Source organism: Anolis sagrei, chromosome 1 (genome assembly GCF_037176765.1).
Source record: "Anolis sagrei isolate rAnoSag1 chromosome 1, rAnoSag1.mat, whole genome shotgun sequence".
In the NCBI taxonomy this organism is placed as follows: Eukaryota; Metazoa; Chordata; class Lepidosauria; order Squamata; family Dactyloidae; genus Anolis; species Anolis sagrei.
The window spans coordinates 218,857,600-218,876,135 of NC_090021.1; the positions used below are offsets into that span (position 1 = coordinate 218,857,600).

At 43.0% G+C, this 18,536-nt stretch overlaps 2 protein-coding genes across 4 annotated transcripts in view; one reads left to right on the forward strand and one right to left on the reverse strand.

Annotated features, from left to right (window-relative positions):
- Window positions 1–18,536, reverse strand: part of LOC132774800 (glycerol-3-phosphate dehydrogenase 1-like protein) — a 58,157-nt gene that overhangs the window by 26,974 nt on the left and 12,647 nt on the right. The window lies entirely within an intron of this gene.
- OSBPL11 (oxysterol binding protein like 11) overlaps window positions 1–18,536 on the forward strand; it is a 76,354-nt gene that overhangs the window by 2,853 nt on the left and 54,965 nt on the right. Inside the window, exon 1 of one of the 2 annotated variants that reach the window (XM_060775163.2) lies at window positions 15,786–16,375. The exons of the other annotated variant lie outside the window; for it this stretch is intronic. Within the exon in view, the coding sequence (XP_060631146.2) occupies window positions 16,143–16,375 (233 nt within the window). The 5' untranslated portion in view covers window positions 15,786–16,142. Of the gene's footprint in view, window positions 1–15,785; window positions 16,376–18,536 lie in introns of those variants that run through there. 2 annotated transcript variants of the gene reach the window in all.

Consider the following 18,536-nt stretch of genomic DNA (forward strand, 5'->3'; position numbering starts at 1 on the left):
TACAAGGTCCAGTGTAGAGCAAAATGACCAGGCCAGACCCAGAGGGAGGCAAAGGGTGCATCTACATTGTAGAATCAATGCAGCTTAAGACATCTTGAACTGTCATGGCTCAATGCTATGGAATCCTGGGAGTTGTAGTTTTAGAAGCTGCTTGGCCTTCTCTGTCAAAGTGTGCGGGTGCCTCACCAAACTACAAATCCCAGGATTACATTGAGCCACAACAGTGGTGTCAAGATGCATTCTTTAGACAGTGTAGATGCACCTCAAAACGGAACCGAGTCCCCTTCTACACTGCCATATAAAATCCAGATTATCGGCTTTGAACTGGTTTATATGGCAGTGTAGACTTATATAATAATCCAGTTCAGAGCAGATAATGTGGATTATCTGATATGATGACCTGGATTATATGGCAGTGTAGAAGAGGCCTGAGTCTACACTGCCAGATAATCTGGGATAAGTAGATAATCTGGGATCAGATGTTGGGATTTAGGGCAGTGTAGCTACAGCCCAAGTAAGGTTAAAAGTAAAGGATTAGTTTGAATGATGGGAAGACCTGTCTGTCAACTATTATTATCTCCAATTATTCTACCTTAAATGTCTGTATTCAAAGGCAAGTGAACTTAGTGGCCAAATGTCAGGGAGGAAAAAACAAGGGGTGGCAACCTCCACCATGTTCTGCCTGTTTGTGAAGGCTTATTTAGCTTGTGGTTTTTGGAAAAGGTTGGGGGAGTCAAAACAGATGGAAACAGGAAGGCTTCCTGACAGCCTTATGTTCTCCACCTTGTACAAATTTGAAGTAACCAATGTTTCTATTCAGCACTTCGAAGCCAAAGGTGATACAGTGCTGAAGTGACAGTACAGCCAGCCCTCCATAATTAACATTGGTGGATTTGATTAATATGTCTTCTCTAGAAATCTCTACAACCTCCATCATAACTGTATGGTCAACATCATGCTGGAGGACCTAGAGGTTCCCAGGGGAACACTTATCCAGGATATTGCAGGTCCTCCAGTGCAAGCTATTTACTCAGCTTAGTAGGGAGTGCAAATTGGAGATAGATGTTGTCCCTTTCATGGTTGTGTAGAAGAGGGAATTTCAGCAGGCGCTGCTTGTTACCTAACTGTGTGACAAGAAAAGGCTGCTGGACTCCCTCTTCTAAATCATCAGAACAGTGGTTCTCAACTTGTGGGTCACCAGATGTTTTGGCTTTCAACTCCCAGAAATCCTAACAGCTAGTAAACTGGCTTGGATTTCTGGGAGTTGTAGGCCAAAACACCTGGGGACCCACAGGTTGAGAACCACTGTGTTAGACGCACAGGAGTTGTCTCTATAGTTTTCAATCAGATAGTCCTATGGCTCAGTTCTTTCTTTACAGTTACAAAAGGCACATTTACACGGTAGAATGAATGTGCTTTGACACCACTTTAACTGCCATGGCTGAATGCTATGGAATCCTAGGAGTTTTAGTTTGGTGAGGCATGAATGTGAGGATTTGTAAAAAGACAGCATGATGTAATGGGTTGACTGGAAAGACATGTGCCAGCAGCTGATTGGCGGAGCATGCCAGGAGCCCGAATTCTGATTAGCTACTGCCTCTAGCTTGCTGTTGGGAGAAACGGTTTTAACTGCTATCTTTCATCTGAGAGAGTGAAGAGAGTGCTGACTGGAAACAGCCAGGAAGGAAATGGCTGCCAACTCTCTGAAGCCTGATCATTTCTAAAGCATGAAGTATATTTAAAAGACTATTTAAAAGGACTGTTTATTCCTTCTGTAAGAATTCAGAGAGACTGCTATATATATTGTTGTTCTTTTTTATTGGGGGACACATCACTGAAGTAAAGTTACTGTTACCCATTATACAAATCTGAGTGACAAATTATTATACTGCAGGACATATTTTGGTTCAGAAACAGTGGTAAAGCTTCTGTTTATTTATATCTACAACCTCCAACAATGAGCACTCTTGGGCAGAGGAGGCTCAAGACCTTCTAAAACTCCCAGGATTCCATACCATTGAGCCATGACAGTTGATGACAGTCAAACGGCATTAGTTCTACAGAATGTATATCAGACCCAAGGCCCATCATGTCATTTTATGTGGCCCTCCACTGGATTTCAATCCCTGCATTCCTCATCATGATGGGAGCTGTGATACAGTAACATCTGTTTAGTCAGGATAGTGGGGTTTGGATTTGGACACAAAGCTAGTAGATATGATGTCTGACTTTAAAATGCCCTTTCTCCTTTCCCCAACCTCAGAGCCACAAGTACTGCTGGGTTTAAATTCCCATTATCCCCAGTCTGCATGGCGGATAATAAAAAGAGATGGGAGTTGTTGTTCAGTAACATCTGGGGGCCCAAACTGGGTAAGAACTAAAGAGCACAGACCTCAATGAAAAACCATTATAGTTGGCCTTTTGTATCTGTGAATTCTCCATCCAACGTCTCTTTGAAGCCAACCATAAGACTGATGTGCCCCCCGATAAAAATGATTTTGACACATCTATGAGGTTGGCGCATTGTAGGTGCACCCCCAGATAGCCGTGGTGCACTAAGCAGGACTTCATTGCTATTCTTCTCAGTCCTTGGCTCCAGGGCAACATAATTCTGCCTTATTTGACGTGTCCTTCCTTCACAACCTAATTCTGGAGTATCAAAAACACAATTAAACACCAGGAAACTAAGATTAAGCGAGAAGGTAGGCGTCTTGTAGCAGATATAGAGAGCCTACTGTTGCCATGGGAACCAATATACAAAAAAGATCCAAGCTGGGACAATGGGAAAATCGCTTGTAGGATGTAGGGGGTCATGCTGTTTGGGGAAGCGGAATGATCTCAGCCCATTTGACACAATTATCAATATGAAGGCAATGATACAAATAGGCAAAGATAGAGCTTAAGTATTAAACCTGAAGAACATGATTTGGATGATGAAAGCAAGCTTCCTTTTTGCAATCACCTTCAAATTGATGGCTGAACAGTTAGTTACGCAGGCAGCCTTGGAGATCAAGGGCAACACATTTGCTAAAAGTCTAAGTAACACACTAGTCTGGCACTGAAGGCATTCAAAGGTATCCAAAAGCATGAGTGTAGATGCTCTGCAGATTTTGTGTGAACACAATGAAATTGTATATGGGTCATACATAGACTGCCATTTCAGATGGTTCTTGCAAATCTATTTTTCTGCAAGTGTACCTGGATGTCTCATCCACGCTGATAATTTAATGCCGTTTCAAACTGAAAGTGGTTTATGTGTTGTTGAAGGCTTTCATGGCCAGAATCAATGGGTTGTTGTGAGTTTTCCAGGCTGTATGACCATGTTCCAGAAGCATTCTCTCCTGACATTTCACCCACACCTATGGCAGACATCCTCTGAGGTTGTGAGGTCTGTTGGAAACTAGGTGAATGAGTTTTGGTGTGCTGACAATTCCATAGGAAATCCTGGAACCAGTTTGTGGTTTGGATCGTGATTACACAAATCACAGAGCACTGGTGCACATTGAGAGCTTTCTTTCAAACACTTTCTTGGATGTTTATTGTTTAGCCACCACAGTTTGAAGTTAGCTTTGAACTGCATTGAATGACCAGTGCAGATGGGGACAAAGACTGATGTCCAGGTATGTTTTGCAGACAGAGGCTCCAAGGCTTAATCCATAGTATCTCCAATTAAAGCAAGACAAGACACCTATCAGACAGTAGAGAGCCACTGTCAGTCAAAGCTGACAACAATGAGCTAGAATCTACACCAGGCATGGGCAAACTTGGGCCCTCCCTCCAGGTGTTTTGGACTTCAACTCCCACAATTCCTAACAGCCTCAGACCAATTCCTTCCCCCCCTCAACTGCTTGAATGGAAAGGAAAGAAAGGAAGGGGCCTGAGGCTGTCAAGAGTTGTGGGAGATGGAGTCCAAAACACCTGGTGGGAGGGCCCAAGTTTGCCCATGCCTGATCTAGTTAATGGATTACATTAAAAAAACCCTGAAGATGTAAGTTAGGTATGTCTGTTTATTCATGCCTAGCTAGACCATAGATCATTCACATTCACACGCATAAATGCAATGTGTAAAAAGGCAACAATATAAAAGAGCAACAATATGCAAAAGTATAAAAGAACAGCAATATAAAACATCACAAAAGCAATGTTAAATTACCATGTATTCTGGTCCTGTAAACATCTGAATTTGTGATGGTTCAGGACACCGGTAAAACACAAACTCTTATCTTAGCGCCTTCCAGGGAGGACCTATATCCCAGGATCTGATCCCAGGTTTTCTGCTTTTAACGGGATTATGTAAGTCCGCACTGCGGGATAATCTGGGATAAACAGAAAAGCCTGTCTGGAAGGGCCCTCAAGCAATATCAGATATTGTTGTTACTGTTGTAATGATGGTGGTGGTGGTGTGTAGCAATATGAACATTTGCATCAATTCTGCATGTTCTGGTGTGGTAGCATTAAAGGTAATGGTTGCATTAAAGGTAATATAGACCGTGCTTTCTTAACACCTTTACAAAAAACAAGAAAATGTGTTTGATGCTGGACCTGCTTTCATGTGTAGTATTTAGTTTGATCACTGGGAGGCAACCGTACCTAAATAAAATCAAAGTCTCTGTCATTATATTTCTCTTTCATTTTAAAAGTATTTCTGATGTAAAAACATAATTCATTTTTTCTTGTGTTTACCTGAAAATCTGTGCTGGAAGAGCATAAAAGAACAGACCACTGCTGTAACAGAAAGATTTGAATATGGCCTTTTTAGCAAAGACAGGTGTTATATCGACTGCCTAGTTAATGAGATCTCCTTCTCTGGGAATACACTATAGAAGTAATGCAGTTTGACTCCACTTTAATTGCTATAGTTCAGTCCTATGAAATGGTAGGAGTTATAGTTTTGTGATACACTAGTACACTTTGGCAGAGAAAGCTAAAGACCTTGTAAAACTAGAACCCCCACAATTCCATAGCATGGAGCCATGGCTGTTAAAGTGATATCAAACTGCATTAATTCTACAGTGTAGATGGCCCCTGGATGTCTTCAAAAAGAAGTTGGACTACTACCTCCTGTGGATCCTTTATCTGGAGATGCTGCACTGAGCAATGGTACTGGAATCAAAGGCCCCTAAGGACACTTTCGACTCTATGAGTCTATATGCTTTTTCCCCCATGTCAGGAGCAACTTGAGAAACTGCAAGTCGTTTCTGGTGTGAGAAAATTGGCCATTTGCAAGGACATTGCCCAGGGGATGCCAGGATGTTTTGATGCTTTACCATCCTTGTGGGAGGCTTCTCAGCTGGAGCTGACAGAGGGAGCTCATCCGCCCTCTCCCCAGATTTGAACCTCTGACCTGTCAGTATTCAGTCCTGCCGGCACAATATTTTAACCCATTGCACCACCAGGGGCTCCTAGTCTATATGCTAAAAAATAACTATATTATATTGTTCCCTCAGTGAATAAGGAACCATACATAGAAAATGTTAATTTTTATAAATTATAAAGTCTTAATGTTCATCCACCAAAGACAAAGCAGTTTTCAGAATCATGAGTGAAATTTCCCTTCCCTTGTCAAGACTCTTCAGTTGTGATCCCTTACAAAAGGTTCTTTATTTCAATTGTCTTCAAATTAAGCCAGAAATTTCTTTTATGTTCATATTAGCCACAGCACTGGCAAAATGACTCCTAAAGTGTACTGCTCCAAGATGGGGAGGGGAACCTAGGCAGAGGATTATCCACATTTCCCCCTCTTTGGTAATTTCTGGTCCATGCAGTGGGGTGCCTTATCCAGGCCTGTAGCGAGGGGGGGGGGGGTTAGGGGTTCAACCCCCCCCCCGAAATGTTTCAGATTTTTTTAAAAAAACCTGGTTTACTCATGAATCTTAACTGGTTAACCAAATCCCCATGCTAAGTCTATGAGATGCAAAAAATTAAGAGTCCCTCCAGAACTGTAAGCACTATCTCAAGCAAATATTGACAATTTATTCACACTGTCATTACTTGCAGCAATAGCCGATGTAGTGAAGCAACCAAGTTGGGGGTGTGTGTGTTGAATGCTCTCATTAGGGAGGCCAGACTTGGTGGAGGTGGTTGACAGGGGCGGAGCTGCAGGCTATATTGAAGGTTGCTCTGCCCCCTGCTATGCTCTTTGCTTCAGCATGAGCTAAGAGGCAGGTTTCAACACCCCCCCCCCGTGAAATTTTCAACCCCCCCCCCCGAAATTTCAACCCCTCCCGAATTTTTTTTCTGGCTACGGCCCTGGCCTTATCCCATCATATTGGCACAAGGCATCCTTCCTGCTCAAACCATGGGTTACTCTTAATGCTAGTACACAAATTCCAATGAATAGAGATTTAGAATTCAACCTGTAAGATTTTTGCACCAGGCTCCAACTGAAGGGTTCAGTAAAATAATAATAAACAAACAGGAAAGTAGATCCCATTAGCCTGAAATTTGGCTTGTTTTAAGTCAGTAATTCCTAATGAGTATGCAGATTCCTCTACAGCAAGATCAAAAAGGCTAACCTCCCTATTACATCAGAAAGACAAATAACAGAATCCTGTGTGGGTTTAGTTGGAAATCAGGGAGGAAATGATAACTTTTGAAGATCATGGTATCATGGCAATCCCAATAAGCTTCCTTTTCTGCTTTTCATACATAGGAAAGTGATTATTACAGTCTCTTGACCTCTCCAACGCCCTCAATTTCCCTTAATATTTTCCCCAAAACATGGTCAAAAAACAAGTACAGAAGGCTCTAGGGAGGTACAATTTTCATGTAAAACAAGGTGTGTCTCTTGTTTCAACCTTCTAAATGGAAGAGAGCTTTTGGCAATTTCCACTAAACAAATGAAGCAATTGCTGATGCTAAAGGCATCAGATCTCAATGATCTTGGAGGCTAAGCAAGGTCAACCATGGTTAGCACTTGGATAGGGGACTACCAATGAACGGCAGGTGCTGCAGGCTATATTCCAGAGGCAGAAACTGTCAACACTACTTCTGAGTATGCCTTGCCTAAGAAAACTCTCTGAAATTCAAGAAGTTGCCATAAGTTGACAGACAACTTGAAGGCACATACATCTCAACACTTGCGTGAACCCCATTGACTCAAAGGGTCTATTCTAATTGTAAGTAGCCACTGAGTAATGTTATGTCTCTTTGTTAAATAGTGGACTAAATCTAGTATTTAGTTCCAGCTGAAGTAGATTTACTGAATCATTGTGGACACTGAAAGGCCAACATTTACAAAAAAATTCCATTGATTTAATGCCTTCGATTTAGGTAGGGCTAAGAAAGGAACCCCTGGTGGCACAGCCGGTTAAAGTGCTGAGCTGCTGAACTTGCTGACCAAAAGGTTGACAGTTCGAATCCGGAGAACGGGATGAGCTCTCGCTGTTAGCTCCAGCTTCTGCCAACCTAGCAGTTCAAAAACATGCAAATGTGAGGACATCAATAAGTACCGCTTCAGTGGGAAGGTAATGGCACTCCATGCAGTCATGCTGGCTACATGACCTTGGAGGTGTCTATGGACAACGCCGGCTCTTTGGCTTAGAAATGACGATGAGCTCCACCCCCCAGAGTCAGACATAACTATAGACTTAATGACAGGGGAAACCTTTACTTAATAATTGGAAATAGCCCATTAAAAGTAACTTTACATCTGAGTGATAGAGCAAGGATGACAAGATGCATTGATATTTCTCATAGTGTCTTGACAAATATCACAACTAAATAATTTACTCAATATTTAATGTCTCCAGAACTACAAGGACAAGGTCTGAGAACAAGTTTTCTATCATGCTTTCTTTCTACCAGTCAGGACTGCATCATTTTGAAAGGAAACCAAATCATACTTTGGAATATTAAATCAAATTAGAGAAAGAATACACTTAGCATATTAGAAAATGCCAGGTGAGGAACTGGAGATAACAAATATGATTAGTTCTTAGCCACTAGTCCTACTTAGCTATATCTGGAATGACTTAAATTAGATTTTAAACTTGTGATCATCGGCTTGTTCATTAGTCAAAAGATGAGAAAAGAGGAAGAGAAAAGGCAAATATAATAATTCATTCCTTTCAACTAGATTACTAAGAATCTATTTAAATCAGGTACACAAACACAATGAACGAGTCACTTAAATAGAGTTGCTTAACATAACAACTGCTGCATATGACATTTACTATTGTATGATGCACCAGATTCAGATTTATTATGGTGTTTCTACTTTCAAAGCTTGCCTGCATTTTTCATAGTTATCAAGACTACAAATATAATTATACGTTGCTCCATGTAAAACTTGACAAATTTCATTGGCCCAACAATTGCAGATATTTTCCTCCTTTTATTATAATATAATTGAGCATGTGACTCAACTATTCACTGCAGGCAGTGGGAATAAAATGTTAAAATAGCATTATCACTTCATTTACTTGCCAGTGCTGGGAAAATCCATCACCTGGCGGATGACATGATGACTCTTAGGACCCCATCTACACTGACATGTAATGCAGTTTGAACTTCATTATAATGGCTAGTGTAGATTTATATAATGCAGACTGAACTGCACTGAACTGGATTATAGTGTATGAGTCTACACTGACATATAATTCAGTTCAATGCAGTTAATCTGCATTCTGAGACTGTACTATATGGCACTGTAGACGGACCTTATTTTGCTGCATTGAATTCTGTCTCCATACATCACATACAATACAATACAATACAATGATTGACAACTGGGAAATAGAGAAAACATGGAGGCCGTGACAGACTTTGTATTTCTAGGTGCAAAGATTACTGCAGATGCAGACTGTGGCCAGAAAATCAGAAGACGCTTACTTCTTGGGAGGAGAGCAATGTCCAATCTCGATAAAATAGTAAAGAGCAGAGACATCGGACTGGCAACAAAGATCCGCATAGACAAAGCCATGGTATTCCCTGTAGTCACCTACGGATGTGAGAGCTGGACGATAGGGAAGGCTGAGCGAAGGAAGATAGATGCTTTTGAGCTGTGGTGTTGGAGGAAAGTTCTGAGAGTGCCTTGGACTGTGAGAAGATCCAACCAGTCCATCCTCCAGGAAATAAAGCCCGACTGCTCATTGGAGGGAAGGATATTAGAGACAAAGTTGAAGTACTTTGGCCACATCATTAGGAGACAGCAAAGCTTAGAGAAGACAATTATGCTGGGGAAAGTGGAAAGTAAAAAGAAGAGGGGCCGACCAAGGGCAAGATGGATGGATGGCATCCTTGAAGTGACTGGACTGACCTTGAAGGAGCTGGGGGTGGTGACGGCCGACAGGGAGCTCTGGCGTGGGCTGGTCCATGAGGTCACAAAGTCGGAGACGACTGAACGAATGAACAACAACAACACATCACATACATCCACTGAGCCAAGCCACGCATACCAGCTAGTATGATTTTTTTGGAAATGTCTCCTAACATGGTTAATTGGAAATGAAATCCCATTGAGTTCATTAGAATTTACTTCCACATAGTTGGATTAAAAACAGCAGCCTAATTTGACTTTTTGTGCATAATAAAATTCATCTAAGTACAGAGGACATTGTGAGTTGAGCTCAAACATTCATGGAAGCATGATGAATTTCAGAGTTTTGAAGTAAGTAGGTATAACAACTTGTTTGTAATTATTTTCTTAAATAGCCAAGGGAGCATCTACGCTGTAGAATGAATGCAGTTTGACACCACTTGAACTTTTTTGTGCATGCCAGGAGTGACTTGAGAAACTGCAATTCACTTCTGGTGTGAGAGAATTGGCTGCTTGCGAGGACGTTGCCCAGCGGACACCTGGATATTTTACCATCCTGTGGAAGGATTCTCCCTTGTCCCTGCATAAGAAGCTGGAGCTGACAGATGGGAGCTTGCCCCGCTCTCTGGATTCAAACCACCAACCTTTTGGTCTGCAGTCCTGCTGGCCCCAAGGCTTTAACCCATTGCGCCACCACTCAATTGCCATGGATCAATGCTATGGAATCATGGAAATTGTGCATTTGCAAGGTCTTTCACCTTCTCGGCCAAAAAGTGCTGGTGCCTCACCAGACTGCACATCCCAGGATTCCCTAGCATTGAGCCATTGTATTGAATGATATTAAATTGCATTAATGATACAGTGTTGCAGATGCAGCTTGTGCCACAAGATATGATTGTAACTTAATGCAGGATAACTTTTTGTCCCTTCTTAATTACTTTTATATTGTTGGGGGTGTTGCCTCACTAACTAGTGCAGAAGAATGTCATATGATTCATGTTGTTGAGGTGATGACAAGCTAGATTCACTGCAGAGTGTCTTACTATCACAGGCCAGCTACATTTAAGAAATGGAAAAGTAAAGGTTACTTTTTGAAATTTTGACTTCATAGTTATATATAGAGAGAGGCAGTTTCAAACTGCATAATATAGCAATGTAGATGGGAAATTGTAGGAGATAGGTGGCATCATAAAGGGATTTCTCTGGCCAACATAATTTATGGTCTTGCTCCAAGGGGTGGTTTGGATTATTGCAATTCCAGGGCAATATAAAGGGATTATTCCTCACCTTAATGCTCATCTCTGAAGAAACCAGTTAATTGCATGCATTTTATTAATTTAGTAGATTTGTAACTCATCATTTCATTTTAAACAGCCATGGTTTTGTTTTATTTATATAATATAAATAATGTATAATAATGAAGCAGCAGAATCTTTAAAAATGGCATCAGACTCCAGTCAATAGAAAACAACAATCCACTGCTAAATATAATTCATCCAAACATCCACCACTAAATATAATGCATCCAAACATCTATTTAGGTAGCAATATACCTTGATTATCTTGATGCATAACCTGTACTCAGGTCAAGAAGCTACTGTTAGGGCAGAATCCAATTGGCAAAGGGTTCACGCAAGACTTCATTTTATCTCGCTATTTAATTTTTATGCAGAACACATCATAAGTAGAGCAGAATGAGACTGAGAAAAAGGAGACATAAACACTGAAGGAACACCAGCCATTCTAGATGTGCAGATGACACCACACGACTAGCAGAAAATAGCAAAAGCCTGGCCTGATTCTTGAAGTCAAGGAAGAAAGTGCAAAGTCAGATTGACATCTGAGCATAAAGAAAACAAATACATAATGATCCCAGATGACTAACATCACTTTAAAGTAAACAATGAAGACACTGAAGTAGTTCAGGGTTTTCCATACTTTGACTCAGTCATTAATCAGAAGGGAGACTGAAATTAAGAAATCAGAAAACTAGGACAGAAGAGGAAATATGTCCTTTCTACACTGCCATATAATCCAGATGATCAAATCAGATAATCCACATTATCTGCTTTGAACTGGATTATATGATATATTATAATCCAGTTCAAAGCAGATAATCTGGATTTTATATGGTATAGAAGGGGCCTATGAAGGGACTAGGCAAGGTCCTGAAATGTCGAGATATATAATTGAATATTAAAGTTAGGATAGTCCATATATTTTGTTTCCCATTTATCTATAATATTGGTGAATGCTGGACACTGAAGAAAGCTGATAGTAAGAACATTCATTTGAAATCTAGTTCAGGAGAACAGTTATATGAATACCATGGGCTGCTAAAAGGATAAATAAAGGTACCTTAGAGCAAACCCGAACTCTCTCTAGAAGCCAAGATGACTATATTGAGAGTATTCTGCTTTGGATATGGCATGAGGAGACGACTCACTGCGAAATTAAAGGATGCTTTGGAAGATAGAGGGCAGGAAGAAAAGAGGAAAAATGCATTCCAGATGGATAGGCTGCATCAAGGAAGCCACACATGCCTTGAGTCTACAAAACCAGATGAATTTTGAAGGTTTCTCATTCGTAGGATCACAATAAGTTGAAGTTACCTGGACCGTTCTCTGACCTACAAGAAGCACTGAATATCAAGCAAAAAGTGGGCACTAGAAATAACATCATATGAAAGCTGACTGGCACAACCTGGTGATCAAAACTGTATACAGTGAAGACATCTGCCCTTGCGCTTTGGTACTCTGCTGCTGAGTATGCATGCTCAGAGTGGAACACATCTCACCACACTGAAACAGTGGATGTGGCTTTTAATGAGACATGCCGCATTATCACGGGGTGTCTGCGCCCTACACCTCTGGAGAAATTACACTGTCTAGCTGGTATTGCACCACCTGACATCCGCTGGGAAGTAGCAACCAACAGTGAAAGGACCAAGGCAGTGACATCTCTGGCTCATCCTCTGTTTGGGTATCATCCAGCACGCCAATGACTTAAATCAAGAAATAATTTTCTGAGATCTACAGAGATACTCATAGGAACACCTCGGCAAGCGAGAGTCCAAAAGTGGCAGGCCAAAACCCAGAACCTCAATCAATAGCTGATATCAAATGAGAGACTCCCTCCTGGGCACACAGAAAACTGGGTGACATGGAAGGAGCTGAACAGACTGTGCTCTTGCATGAGACACAGAGCCTATCTTAAGAAATGGGGCTACAATGTGCGACATTTCAGTGTGGAGAAGAGCAAATCACAGACCACCTACTGCAATGCAACTTGAGCCCTGCCACATGCACAGTGGAGGACCTTCTTATAGCAACACCAAAGGTACTCCAAGTGACCAGCTTTTGGTCAAAGGACATTTAATAGAATACCAAGTTTGCAAACTTTGTGTGTGTGTGTTTTGTTTTAAATACAACTGTTTGGTTCACTCCTGACACGATAAATAAAACTTGATGACAGTTAACAACAATACCTTCGTCAGCTGGCTCTATTTCAGTCTTCCAGTCTTTATTTTATTACTCGCATATATACACAACATTGCTCAGGTGTCGGAAGAATCACTGCGATGTTTTAAAAATTACTTGGCAAGGTATGCTGGAGGTCACATAGAAAAAACTGGTTTGTATATACCAGTGTGTCATATCTATCAGTGTAATCCTATTAATGCAATTTCCACTTAAGGGAGAATAATATGAGACTTTCTTCCTTGTGCACCTTTTCCATATCTCTGTTGTCATGGGAGAGTGGAGAGTTTTCCCATTGAATGTGAGCCCTGACATGGAGCATCAGAATCCAGCATCCCTTTCTTTTCCCGACAGACCCTTCAATATGGCTGCCAAACAGTTGGAGCCAATGGAAGAATTTCCCCATCCACTGATTTCAGTCATAGGATGCAATAGAAAGACAAAGCACCATCCTATCGGAGGTGTTTGTGGGTCTGCGTACAACGTTCCCTTCAGTCCCATTTCTTTCATAATCTTTAAAATTCTTTTGAAATGAATTGATGGTCAGTTCGAGTGGATCTGCGTACGTCTTTTCCTTGGTCCCGTTATTCTCATGTAAGTTTTAAAAACCTCTTTCAAAATGAATTTATTGGGAGATATGAATACATACATGCACATTTCCCTCGGTCTTGCTTCTTTCATAGTTAAAAGAATACCGATAATTGGTTAAGTGGATGAACACAGAGAGTGCTCACTAATGCTTCCTCTTCATCTTGGAAAGAAGTGACAAGTGGAGTGCCGCAGGGTTCCGTCCTGGGCCCGGTCCTGTTCATCCTTATTAATGACTTAGATGAAGGGCTAGAAGGCATGATCATCAAGTTTGCAGATGACACCAAATTGGGAGGGATAGCCAATAGTCCAGAGGACAGGAGCAGAATTCAAAACGATCTTGACAGATTAGAGAGATGGGCCAAAACTAACAAAATGAAGTTCAACAGTGACAAATGCAAGATACTCCACTTTGGCAGAAAAAATGAAATGCAAAGATACAGAATGGGGGACACCTGGCTCGAGAGCAGTACGTGTGAAAAAGATCTTGGAGTCCTCGTGGACAACAAGTTAAACATGAGCCAACAATGTGATGTGGCGGCAAAAAAAGCCAATGGGATTTTGGCCTGCATCAATAGGAGCATAGTGTCTAGATCTAAGGAAGTAATGCTACCCCTCTATTCTGCTTTGGTTAGACCACATCTGGAATATTGTGTCCAATTCTGGGCACCACAATTCAAGAGAGATATTGACAAGCTGGAATGTGTCCAGAGGAGGGCGACTAAAATGATCAAGGGTCTGGAGAACAAGCCCTATGAGGAGCGGCTTAGGGAACTGGGCATGTTTAGCCTGAAGAAGAGAAGGCTGAGAGGAGATATGATAGCCATGTATAAATATGTGAGAGGAAGCCACAGGGAGGAGGGAGCAAGCTTGTTTTCTGCTTCCTTGGAGACTAGGACGCGGAACAATGGCTTCAAACTACAAGAGAGGAGATTCCATCTGAACATTAGGAAGAACTTCCTGACTGTGAGAGCCGTTCAGCAGTGGAACTCTCTGCCCCGGAGTGTGGTGGAGGCTCCTTCTTTGGAAGCTTTTAAACAGAGGCTGGATGGCCATTTGTCAGGGGTGATTTGAATGCAATATTCCTGCTTCTTGGCAGGGGGTTGGACTGGATGGCCCATGAGGTCTCTTCCAACTCTTTGATTCTATGATAAAAATGAATTGGTTGGAGATGTACATGGATTTTCCTCAGTTCTGCTTCTTCATAGAAGTTTTTTTAAAAAAAAAAACTTGAAAGATGAATGTATTGAAGGTGCGTGTGGATCTGCATACAGCTTTTCCCTTGGTCCTGGTTCTTTCAAAGTTTAAAAACACTTTTAAAAATGCATTTATTTATTGTGTCAGCAGCAAATTGAGAACACAGTTATAATGTATAAAAATCACAAAGTTAAAAACTTGACATTGTGCTAAATGTCCTTTGACCAGAAGCTGGCCACTTGGAACGCCTCAGGTGTCGCTGTGAGAAAGTCCTCCATTGTGCATGTGGCAGGGCTCAGGTTGCATTGCAGTAGGTGGTCTGTGGTTTGCTTTTTGCCACACTCGCATGTCGTGGACTCCACTTTGTAGCCCCATTCTTTATGGTTAGCTCAGCATCTCGTGGTGCTAAAACGCAATCTATTCAACATCTTTCAAGATACCCAGGAAGGAGTTTTCACCCAATCTCAGCCACTGATTGAGGTTCCTGGTTTTAGTCTGCCACTTTTGGACTCATAGAATCATAGAGTTGGAAAAGACCTCATGAGCCATCTAGTCCAACCCCTTGCCAAGAAGCAGGAAAATTGCATTCAAAGCACTCCCAAGATGGCCATCCAGCCTCTGTTTAAAAGCCTCCAAAGGAGCCTCCACCACACTCTGGGGCAGAGAGTTCCATTGCTGAACAGCTCTCACAGTTACAGTCCTTCCTCATGTTCAGATGGAATCTCCTTTCTTGCAGTTTGAAGCCATTGTTCCGCATCTTAGTCTCCAGGGCAGCTGAAGTAAGCTTGCTCCCTCCTCCCTATGACTTTCCCTCACATATTTATACATGGTCATTATATCTCCTCTCAGTCTTCTTGAGGCTAAACATGCCCAGCTCTTTAAGCCGCTCCTCATGGGACTCTCGCTTGCTGAGGTGTTCCTGCGAGTATCTCTGTAGATCTCAGAAAACTTTCTTGATTTAAGGCTACTTCTTGTTGAATTTTTTGGAGGTTTACGTGGTTCGTAGTGCAAATGTTCCTTCTGTTCTATTTCATTCGTAGAAGTGTTTGAAAGTCTTCTGAAATGAGTGTCTTGGAGGCGGGGAAAGGCTGCTTCCCGTGCGCATGCGCGCTACTCTAAAGAAGTCTTCCCTCGCGCATGCGTAACGCTACTCCTCCCGGCTGCCCTTGCCCGTAGCAAAGATGGCGGCGGCCGGCTCGCTTGCCTCAGCGGAAGAGGAGGAAAGAAGACTGGAATGAGAGAGAGAGAGATGGGGAGGCGGGCCATGGCGCGGAAGAGGCGAGGCCTGACCCGGAAGGGGTGGAAGGTTGTGTCGGCGGCGGGATAGGAGGCCGCCCCGTTCTTTCCTCTCGCCTCAGTGCGGTCTTGGGCGAAAAGGTGTGTTTCACGTCGAGGGCAACTCCTCGGTCGGGAGGAGGAGAGGAGGAGGCCCAGCCTTGGGAGGCTTCCCCTTCGGACTCTCGAGGAAGAGCTCTCCTCTGCCTGTCCCCTCCCACGGGCGTGTGTGTGTGCTTCTGAGAGGCCCCTCTCCTTCCTCATGCCTCTTCCCCCCTCTTCCTCCTCCTCCTCCTCCCTCGTTTCCCCCTTGGCGAAGGCCCCTCGGTGAGCAGCCCCCCGCCATGCAGAGTGGGGAGGCCCTCGCCGTGGTCCCCTCCCCGGCCCAAGCCCCTCCGCCTCTCCCCGCCCCGGCCATGAAGGCCTCGGAGAGCGGCGAGGGCAAGGCGGAGGCGGGGCCCCCGGCCCAGAACTGCCCTAGCAAGGCCAGCACCGCCAGCAGCAGCAGCAGCAGCAGCGGGCTCAGCAGCCTCAGCCGGGGAAGCGCCGCCGCCGCCACCAAGGCCTGGCAGTACAGGTAAGGAAGCAAGGAAGGAGGCAGAGGGGCTCAGCTGTGCACATCTGACAGCACAAACTGCGTGGCCATCCGCCGGGAAGGCTTTGTTGGGGTGTTCCTGCATGGACTCGGTGGGCCTTGGGGGATCTCCCAAGTCTATGTTTCTATAACAGGCATGGGCAACTGTAAGTTTTTTTCAGGCTGTATGGCCATGTTCCAGAAGCATTCTCTCCTGGCGTTTCGCCTGCATCTATGACAGGCATCCTCAGAGGTTGTGAGGTCTGTTGGAAACTAATAATAGAATCATAGAATCAAAGAGTTGGAAGAGACCTCATGGGCCATCCAGTCCAACCCCCCGCCAAGAAGCAGGAATATTGCATTCAAAGCACCCCTGACAGATGGCCATCCAGCCTCTGTTTAAAAGCCTCCAAAAAAGGAGCCTCCACCACACTCCAGGACAGAGAGTTCCACTGCTGAATGGCTCTCACAGTCAGGAAGTTCTTCCTCATGTTCAGATGGAATCTCCTCTCTTGTAGTTTGAAGCCATTGTTCCGCGTCCTAGTCTCCAAGGAAGCAGAAAACAAGCTTGCTCCCTCCTCCCTGTGGCTTCCTCTCACATATTTATAATAATAATATAAAACATTATTTATACCCCATCACCATCTTCCCAAGGGACTCGGAGCGGCTGACATGGGACCAAGCCCAACAACACATCTAGGAAAATGGTGTTTATATACGTGTGGAATAATGTCCAGGTTGGGAGAAAGAACTCGTTTGTTGGAGGTAGGTGTGAATGTTTCAATTGGTCACCTTGATTACCATTTAATGGACTAGCAGTTTTCAAGATGTGGCTTCTTACTGCCTTTGTTGAGTGGTGATTAGCTGTCCTTGATTGTTTCTTGCCTGAAGCTCCCCCGTCTTTATTTACTGTTATGATTTTAGAGTTTTTTAAAATACCGGTTACTAGATTTTGTTCATTTTCATGGTTTCTTCCTTTCTGTTGAAATTGTCCACATGCTTGTGGGTTTCAATGGCTTCTCTGTGTGCTAGTTATTAGAGTAGTCCAACATTTCTGTGTTCTCAAATAATATGCTGTGTCTAGGTTGGTTCATCAGGTGCTCTGCTATGGCATGAAAGGTATTGCAGACTAATTCAACCAGAGAAGTCAGTCATAGCAGAGCACCTGATGAACCAACCTGGACATGTCAGACAACATAGAGAGGCCATTGAAATCCACAAGCATGTGGACAAAGACAGGGGAGCTCCAGACAAAAAACAGTCAGGGATGGCTAATCACCTCTCAACAAAGGATGCCTCCAGGCAGTAATAAGCCACACCTTCAAAACTGCTAGACCATTAAGGTGGCCAGTTGAAACATTCACACCTAGCTCCCAACAGACAAGAGTTCTTTTCCCCACCCTGGACATTCCACAGATATGTAAGCCCCATTTTCTTGGTTTCCAGCAGACCTCACAGCCTCTGAGGATGCCTCTCATAGATGCAGGCAAAATGTCAGGAGAGAATGCTTCTGCAACATGGCCATACAGTCCGAAAAACGTCCAGCAACCTAGTGATTCCGGCCATGAAAGCCTTTGACAACACATAGGCACAGGCAAACTTTGACCCTCAAGGTGTTTTGGACTACAACTCCCACCATTCCTGACAACCTGAGATCTTTTCCTTTTCTCCTTCAGCCTTATACACATAGGGTGCATCTACACTGTGGAATTAATGCAAATTGACACCACTTTACTTACCATGGCTCAGTTCAACAGAATCCTGTGATTTGTAGTTTGGTGAGGCACCAGCACTGGCAGAAAAGACTAAAGACAAAACTACTGCTCTCCCTGGGAAGATATTCACAGTTTTTCATCTTTTGTAGGAGAATTGTACCCATATCCCCCAAAGGTGGAGGGCTGACTATAGCTCCTCAAATATTCTGCACTGGAATAGCATTGACTATGAAGTAGGGAGCAGACCAGACTTGGGCTAGAAGTGCAAGCAGTTGACTTTAGAGCAGAATTTTAGAAAGCCTTATAGCTTTCTAAAATTAACATACATATGTTAATTATCTATTATATTCACTATACTAAAAGCATTTAATTTAGATTACTGTGAAAATTCAAATAAATCAACTTGTAGACCTCCTGCTGTCTATCATCATTTTTGTTGCAAGGCGGGT